At 67.3% G+C, this 8,295-nt stretch overlaps 1 protein-coding gene across 6 annotated transcripts; it reads right to left on the bottom strand.

Annotated features, from left to right (window-relative positions):
- Nucleotides 1-1,280: 1,280 nt before the first annotated feature.
- On the bottom strand, nt 1,281-8,295 carry PLD4 (phospholipase D family member 4). 6 transcript variants are annotated; one of them, XM_070358551.1, is made up of 10 exons: nt 8,167-8,295; nt 5,756-5,961; nt 4,964-5,147; nt 4,660-4,780; nt 4,330-4,541; nt 3,306-3,506; nt 2,526-2,665; nt 2,250-2,415; nt 2,079-2,175; nt 1,419-1,766 (listed from the first exon to the last, which is right to left on the bottom strand). In XM_070358551.1, the coding sequence occupies exons 1-10, from the start codon at nt 8,191-8,193 to the stop codon at nt 1,564-1,566; spliced, it is 1,557 nt and encodes a 518-aa protein (XP_070214652.1). In that variant the 5' UTR covers nt 8,194-8,295; the 3' UTR covers nt 1,419-1,563. The 6 variants fall into 6 exon arrangements, with proteins under 6 accessions (XP_070214651.1, XP_070214653.1, XP_070214652.1 ...); XM_070358553.1 differs by having other exon boundaries at nt 4,330-4,457; XM_070358555.1 differs by having other exon boundaries at nt 1,627-1,766; nt 2,079-2,171.

Here is an 8,295-nt window from a genome sequence, read left to right as displayed (position 1 = left end):
ACGCCTCTCTGCACACAGAGTCACGTCTGACTTACTGGGGCCGTGGTGCTGGAGGCTCTGGGGAGCCCTCAGCCACATCCCACGAGGCCCCTGTCTCATCCCCAGATAAAACCTGGGAAGGAGCCTCCTCCCAAACTCACGGAGCTGCCGGTGGCAGTCAGTTCCTTGCTGGCTGGGTGGCCCGGGGCCCCGTTCCTCGCCAGCTGGAGGCTGCTCTTGGGGCCCTGCCTCGGGCTTGGCTGACGGACAGCTCACAGCACCTTCCTGCGTCCTGCAGCGGGGGTTGGCCCCCGGCTAGAGCTGTGAGCCACCCGTGCCACTAACTGCCTGTTCACCCCACCTGTCCCAAGTGAGGTGGCTGGTGCCCCCCATCCAGGCAGCGGACCCGTCCACACAAGGGCCTGGGTCCAGGGTCCTCAGGGGCAGGCTCTGTCCCCCACACCCCAGAAGGAGCCCCCAGGCCTCTCGAGCCTCATCACGCTGGGTCTCCCGGGGGGCGGAGGGATTCTGCTTTGGAGCAGGCCTCTGCGGCTGGCCACCAGACCTACCACATGTGGGGCAGGCCTTGCCCTGGCTATGGGCCCTCACCATCTCCCCATCACGGCCTGGACTGTGGCCAAGCGGCCGGGGGAGCAGAGCGGTCTGGGATTCTGCTGCTCCTGGGGCACAGCTGGGGTGGGGCGGTGGGGGGTGGGCACCAGGGGCAGCAGCTCACGCACAGACCAGCTCCTGGACCCGCTGGATGCCTGGGAGGCCCGCATGGAGCCGTGGCATCCTCTCCTGACCCCCATGGGTCTGGCGGGGTTTGGGGACCATCCTGGCAGGCAAGGATGCTCACGTCCTAGCTGTCTGACAGCTGCCCCGCTGGCTCTCTCTGAGATCGTGAGGACTCAGGGCCCAGGGGTGGTGGCTCAGGGTGGACCTGGTGTCCACTCGATGGCTCCCTCAGCTGCCAGGGTCTCTTGGACATTGAACCAGCCCACAGCTCTAGCCTCAGGCAGTCTGGGGCCCTCTGCCTGGGCAGGTGGGCTCTGAAGCCAAGGTCAGAAACCAGGAGATGGTGAACTGGGCTGAGACAGGCCTCTGAACCCCTCTCTTTGCTGAACCCATCCCCTGATCTGTCCCTGGGTTCCTGTGGGCCCAGGACTGGACACCAATGAGTCAGGGGCTCCCCCAGTAGGTGCCTGGCCTCGCCTCGGTGTGGCCTCATAGACACAGGCCCCTCGCAGGTATATCGAGGCTGAGCAGAAGCGGGCGCGGCCCCGCAGCCGACGCACACAGAGACACAGAGGCACACGCGTTTTCTAGAGGCCCCACTTGTGGACAGGAATGGCGGCTCCGTGGGAGTCAGGGAGGGGCATCCCGGACAGCTCCCTGGAGCAGGCGGGGGTTCAAAGGGCTAGATTTGGAGAGCAAGTGGTTTGTGTCCGCCCTGAGGTGGACAGTCCCGCCCCTGACCAGGGCTTGTGCGAGTGAAGCTGCTTGGAGTCCAGGCTGGGGGCCAGGTGAGGCAAGGAGGCCCCACCCCGCTGCCAGGACCCCGCTGCCAGGAAGGGCCGAACCTCAGCCCTGCCAAACACAGTCCTGGCCCTGGGCCTGTCCATCCAGGCCCACGGCGTAGCGGGAGCTCCAGTCTCGCTCGAAGAGCTGCCGCAGCTGCTCCTGCACGGTGCTCACCCCCAGCTGGGCGCCAGAGGCCCTCTGGCTGACCACCAGGCCCACACCTGAGGTGCTGCTGAAGTAATCTTCTGACCAGTTGGACGTGCCTGCGGGCAGCGGGCACAGGAGGCTGGGGATGGGGCCGCACGGGTCCCTCTGCTGCCCCACCCAGCCCGGTGGGCCCTGTGGCCACTGGAGGGGTCCCACCCCTGCCCGCCCACAAACTCAGGGCTCAGTGAGCTCTGTGCGGGGATTCCCCACCTGCCCTGTGGGGCCAGCTGACCATAGGGCTGGCTGCCTCCATGGAGAGCCCTGAGCCCTCCTGCACGCAGGCCCCCTGCCTGGGGGACACGAGCTTCGTGCAGACTGGGGTGGCCTCGCGTGGAGCCCTGGAGGACGCAGGCTGCCGCCCGACTCACCTATGTAGGCCGCCTTCTCCGTGACCATGAACTTGCTGTGGTTCACCCTGCTGAAGGGGATGTTGGAGTGGTTCCCCACGGGCACGATGAAGACTTTCTTGGGAGAACAGAGAGGGTGTGTCGGGGGGCAGACAGGCCGCTGCCCAGCCCGGCCCAGGGACGCATTCTTACCACGTCCATGGACACGTTGGCCGCTGGGTTGCTGAGTGCCTGCAGGGACCGCAGGAAGGGGAACATCCTGGGGTCCGTGTTGAGCCAGCAGCTGACCAGCAGGCGCACGCGCACCCCCCTGCTGAAGGCCGCCACCCGCAGCGCCGTGTCCAGCACTGGCCAGTAGCTGGGGGAGGGGCATGGCAGGTCAGGGTCCTCGGGCCGGCGGAGCCCTGCCAGCCTGCCCCGACAGGGTCCCTACAGGCGAGAAGACAGGACAGCCCCCAGCCGGCCCACCTGGCGGGGTGTCTGAAGCGTGTGGTGGGAAAGTACTCCATCACCGAGGCGTAGAGGAACTCCCGGGCAGCCCCCATGACCGCTAGCAGCGCATCCAGGTCGCGGGTGCGGCCGTGGGGGCAGAGAGCAGGCGGCGACGCCTGTGGGGCCGGGTGGAGGCAGGTCCCTAAGGGGCCTGGTTCTGAGCCGCTTGGTTACTGGCCCGAGACCCCACCACACACCCACCCTCCAGCCCCGGGAACTGGGAATAAGGCAGGAGGCGCAGCCCGCAGGGGTGGGGCCCTGGGCTGGCCTGACCCTCGAGGAAGCTCCCTGGGGGGCTCAGCCGGACTCCCACATCGGGACACGTGTCCCTCCTCTGAGGCCAGGTCTCCACTGCAACCGAGCACTGGGGTAGCTGCCCGTACCCCAGGGAGGTTCCTGGCTGGTAGCTGTGGCCGCCTGCCCCCCAGTTCCCTCCCCTCTGCAGTGGAGGGACACCATCACTGGTGCTCTGGTCCTACCCGCCCCCGCTACCCTTCCTGCTCCCTGAGTCAGACCCCACCCAGCGATGTGCGTGGAGGTTCCCAGGGCCACAGAGCGTCCCCCACCACCCAGGCCGCCTGTCTCCTGTGGATGATGACGGCAGGGTCCTCTGCCGGGGTCACCCTGGGGACCACAGCCGCGGACCTCGCAGGTGCCGTGGTCTGCAGGGCAGGCCCGGGTGGGCGAGACTTCTGGTGGGTGTGGCCGGGCAGAGAGCAGGGGCTCAGAAGGGCCTCAGGGCCTGTCCACTCTTACCGAGAAGTAGACAGTGGTGGGCACCCCGTCAAAGTGATCCCGGAGCGGCTGGAAGCGGTTGATGTGAGAGGAGAAGTTCTGAGGCCAGGGCTTGGGGAGGACAGCCCTGGGTGTCCCCAGCACCCAGTAGGTCTGGAAGGTCTTCTCCAGGTCCTGGGCCAGGCGGCTGCAGTTGTAGATGACGGCACCGAGCTCCTTCACCTGTGGGCATCCGGCAGTGCTGCAGGGGCGGGGGGCCCTGTGTGGGGCTGGGTGGACCCCCCCAGCCGGGCCAAGGCTGCCCGGCAGGCGCACACCCCCACTGGGCAGCCAGTCTGCAGCAGCATCATGGAATCCACGTGTACAGGGGAGCTACAGGTAGGGAGCCCAGTGGGTCCTTGCTCTTCTTACACATTATGATCCAAGGCCAATACGTGTTCATTGCCAGAAAACAATAGAAAGCATCAGCGCCCAAAGAGAGACAGCTCGTTCTTCACTGCTAATCGACAACCGCTGCTGATGGCTGACGGCTAAAGCGCTGCTTCTCCTGAAAGGGTTCCTGCTTTGTCCGCGTGGCCCCTTGGACAAGGTGACCTGACCGTGTTTCCAGGCGGGTAAGCGACCTTCTACAGCAGTGCCTTTAGAGTCCTGTAACCCTCCAGTACTCTTGCCTGGAAAACCCCATGGATGGAGGAGCCTGGTGGGCTGCAATCCATGGGGTCTCTGAGGGTCGGATACAACTGAGCGACTTCACTTTCACTTTTCACTTTCATGCATTGGAGAAGGAAATGGCAACCCACTCCAGTGTTCTTGCCTGGAGAATCCCAGGGACGGGGGAGCCTGGTGGGCTTCCGTCTATGGGGTCGCACAGAGTCGGACAGGACTGAAGCGACTTAGCAGCAGCAACCAGCCTCCGGGTGTTTCTACCACAGGGGCGTTACAGACCTGCCTCCATCCCCCGGGATGACTGCCCACACGGGGACGTCAGGGGTGCCAGGGCGGACGAGCTCCAGGGGGCCTCCCCTCCTGGGGCTCGGGGACTCACCTGTGTCAGGGACCTCCAGTCCATGTTGGCACTGCCCACGTAGATGTGCCGCCCATCCACCACCCAGAACTTGGAGTGCAAAACGCCGCCAGTGAGCTTTCCCATGGGCACGTGTCTCACCTGGGCGCCTGACAAGGGGGCAGAGCGGTGGGTGAGCCCGCGTCGTGCTGAGCCCAGTTCCTTCCTCCTCATGGACGGTGTCCTCACCCCCACTTTACAGGTGGGAGAAGGAGGCGTTGGTCGGCCCGGGGTTCCCCCAGGCTCCCAGCCCCTCCCCAGGCAGCCCCAGAGCTCTCGCTGGCCCCCGGGCCCAGGATGGCAGGCTCCCACCTCGGCTTTCCAGGACCTGCAGGTCAGTGGAGTTCTTGGCCGGAGTTGGGGTGCTGGTGGCCACGGCCAGGGACACGTTTCTGTCCAGCAGCTGCTGCAGCTTTTGCAGGAGGGCCTCGCCCTGTTAGAGCAGGCCAGGGTGAGAGAGAGACCACCCTATCCCACAAGGAGGGGCCCAGATCTCCCCCGAGGCGGCCCCAACTGCCCACAGCTCGGTCAGACAGACGGGCAGCCTGCTGGCCTTGCTGTGTGCCTGGCCCTGGCACAGCCCGCGGGCTCCGAGTCAGGGGCGAGGGCCACACACCAGCTGGGAAGACGAGTCGTTGACCCCGATGTCGGGCCCCGTGAGGGACCAGTAGAAGGAGGCCACGTGGACGCTCTCTCGGGCGGCGTCCAGCAGCTGCATCCAGGCCTGGGCCAGGGGCTGGGCGGCCGGGCTGCCTGCTACAGATCGCAGGTCCTGGGGGATGCTCTCCACGAGGACGAGCCTGCACAGGGGGTGCCGGGTGTGAGCATAAGAGCAGCCGGCCAGCCTCGCATCACCTGCTCCATCCCAGTCAGCAAGCGGGAGGCAGAGCCCAGGCCGGATGGGGCAGGGCAGGCCTGACACCAGGAGTGCCCGGGGGGGCCTGCCCGAGTCAGGGGTTGGTGCCAGTCCCCACCCCCACCCAAGCCCAGCGTGCTCCCCTCAGAGCTGTTGGGTCTGGGCTCCTGTGGGTGTGGAGGCCCTTGGAGTCACCAACACTGACCCAGAAGGGCTCGGTCAGGGGGTGTGCTGTGTGGTTCTGAGGTTCCAGGACCCTGGGACGGCCGGGAGGGGCGGGGCCTGTGGCCCTACCCCAGGCGGGAGGGATGCGACGGCCACCCAGTCCCGGGTGACAGCCTGTGTGTCCTGCCAAGAGCACTCCTCATCCCGCCCTGACGACCCCCTGCCTCCAGCCCACCCTCCCGGAACCTGCCTCTTCCCAGAGGAGGGGAAGAAGGACAGTGCTTGTCCCTCTGGGGAGACCCAGGCTGGGAAGGCAGGGGCGTCTGGGGCAGAGCCTCCCGGGCTTGCCCGCCCGCCGCTGCCCCGCGGAGCCCACGGCTTGCTCACCGGCAGGAGTCCTTTTGCTGATGCCACCGCCGGGCCTCCCGTCCTCGAGGATCCCAGTCCACACGGGAGCCAAGGCCCCCAGGCCTGGCGGGCCCTTCCTCAGGGCAGCCCTGGCTCCAGGTGGAAGGGGAGGACCTCAGCCCCAGGAGGCAGGTGAGGGTCACGGCGCCCAGGCACAGCAGCACGAGCGTCCCCCGCACCTGCAGCTGGAGGAAGACACCACCCGGGTCCCGGGGGCCGCACTCTCCTGAGACAGACCACCCCTGCCGCCAGGAGGGGCTGGCCAGGGCAGGCCTGAGGCCACGGCCTGGGGGCTGGACGTGTTCCCAGGTCCTCCAGACAGGTGCCAGCAGCCCCTGGGCGGGGAGTCCTGGCCCCTCGTGGCTCCTTCTGCCCCTGCCGCTCTGTCCCGGGGGTCCTGTGTGGCAGCTCAGCCCCTCCTGCGGGCCCCCACTCTCGCAGTGCTGACTGCCCTCTTCCGCGGGCCGCAGGGCAGTGTGGAGCTGGGCCACGCCGGGGCCACCCGTGTGCTCAGCAGAGGTCTCAGCCCCTGGGCGGGGTGACCGGCATCACCCGCAGCTCTGGGCCTGGGCGTGGTGACCCCACACTCCCGGGCAGCTGGGCAGCGGGGAGGCCACCTCGTGGGGACCCTGCAGACCCTGTTCCTGGCCCAGGTGACCCTCACCCTGGCCTGGCCTGAAGGGATTGAGTCCATCACCCAGCACTGGCGTGTGTGTGCGTGTGCGTGTGCATCCTGTGTGCATGTGCATCCGTGTGTGTGTCTGTGTGTGCGTGTGCGTGTCTGTGTGCCCGTGCGTGTCTGTGTGCCCGTGCGTCCTGTGTGTGCCCAGGGCATGTATGGCCTGCTGGTTTCCCTCTCGGCGCCCCCCAGTGCGGTGTGGGCGTCTGAATCTCAGTTCCTCGTTTCAACCGCAGCAAGTCTGCCGCCATTTCTGCTTTCAGGCTGGGTCCTCTCGATGCTGGTTCATAAATAGCTGCTTCGCTTCCTGGGCTGGGCCCCCCATCCTGGCCCTGTGCTGGCCCCTCCTGGGAGCCGGGCAGTGACCCTGGTCCTGGCTGGGGGCCTGGCACAGAGAGAGGGTTGTTCTTCTGGGGGCTGGGGGCTGGGGGCTGAGTCAGGACCCCTTGATGCTGGCGGGGGTCTCTCTCTGCCCCAGAACTCTGCAGCCAGCTGGGGACGGAGGTCTTATCCCCTCAGAGTGGTCCCTCTCACAAGGAGCTGGAAGCCAGGCAGCCTGGATCCAGTTGGAGTTGTCCCCCTCCCCAGAGCAGTCTCAAATGCCACCCCAAGCGGGATGCTCCCCAGCTCTGAGCTGAGGCTGCCCTCCCTCGAGTGCGGGGCGGGGTCCATGCACAGAGATGTGGTCCCCCCAACCCCACTCCCCGGCGCCCACCACCAACCAACTTCTGAGGCTTCTGTGAGGGGCAGGTGCAGCCCTCCCTCCTGGCCTTGATGGCGAGTGGCCAGTGCCACCTGGGGCCTGGGGCTGGGGTCACGCTGCCCGCCTGTGAGCACAGCTCAGCTGGGCACTGGGGCCCAGGGAGCCAGGCTGTCGCACAGGCCCCGGGTTCTGGGGATGTCCTCCTGCAGGGCCCCCAGCCAGCCTCCATGGGGGAGGGGCAGCCATGGGAGCTGGGCCTGGGGGCGGGGGGCCCTGGAATTAGAGAAGGGGCTCAGAGCCCGAGGCCTGGCACCCCTCCCCACCAGGAGCCCCTACACCCTGAAGAAGGGAGCTCGGGGGTCTGCCACTCCCCTCCCTGCCCCAGGGGGGCTTCCCAGACCCTTCACTGATGCTCAGGAGAGGCGATCAGGGTGCAGCCCTGTGCGGGTTCCCGGGCCAGGCTCACAAGAAGGTGGGAGTGCCCTGCCCCCGCAGCCCCACCCAGGGGCCACCCAGCGGAGATGACTGCCAGGCCACCTACCCCCTTGTGAACTACAAGGGCCTGGGGAGGCCTGCCGTCCAGGGGGCTCTGGGCAGCTCGACCCTGAGGACCCCATGTGTCCAGGGGTGGGACTGGCTGTTGGGAGAGGGTGACCCACCAGCACTGGCATCTCAAGGCTGTGTTGGGCTGGGAGACCACCGGGGGGCAGCTCCGTGCTACCCCCGCCCTGTGCTGGGCAGATCCCAGCTGAAAGGGTGGGACTTGCCACCCTGCAGGGCCTGGGGTGCAGCTGCCCACCCCAGGCTGAGCTCGCTGGGAGAGCCCAGGCCCTGTGGTCCTGGCTGCACACACCACTGGAGGGATGGATGATGACCCGCAGGCCGCACTGGAGCTTCGTGACCCTCTGGGCCCAGGGCTGCTGGCAGCACCGGTCAGGGGAGGTGGACTAAAGCCCCCTTCTCAGGGCCCTCGGTCCGGCCCTCCCATCTGACCTCGCTGGCTCTTACCTCCAAGGGTCCCGCCTTGGCGTTCATCTTGGCTTCGCCACAGACGCAGGCCGTCAGCTTGCAGGCCGTTACCGCGATCACCTCCCACCTGCCTCCTCTCTGCAGCCTGCTGCTTCCCCTTCTGGCCAC

Source organism: Bos mutus, chromosome 21, assembly GCF_027580195.1.
Source record: "Bos mutus isolate GX-2022 chromosome 21, NWIPB_WYAK_1.1, whole genome shotgun sequence".
In the NCBI taxonomy this organism is placed as follows: domain Eukaryota; kingdom Metazoa; phylum Chordata; class Mammalia; order Artiodactyla; family Bovidae; genus Bos; species Bos mutus.
This window is presented reverse-complemented; position numbering and strand designations above follow the sequence as displayed.

What these genes read in the sequence shown, in the direction of transcription:
- PLD4 (XM_070358550.1), bottom strand. Translation starts at nt 8,193, where the DNA reads ATGAACGCCAAGGCGGGACCCTTGGAG. An exon ending in CCACCACTGTCTACTTCTCG is followed by an intron (nt 2,416 to 3,305) that starts GTAAGAGTGGAC and finishes CCCCTCCCCCAG; the next exon opens with CTACTGGCCAGTGCTGGACA. An exon ending in GGAGAAGGCGGCCTACATAG is followed by an intron (nt 1,767 to 2,078) that starts GTGAGTCGGGCG and finishes CGCTGCCCGCAG; the next exon opens with GCACGTCCAACTGGTCAGAA.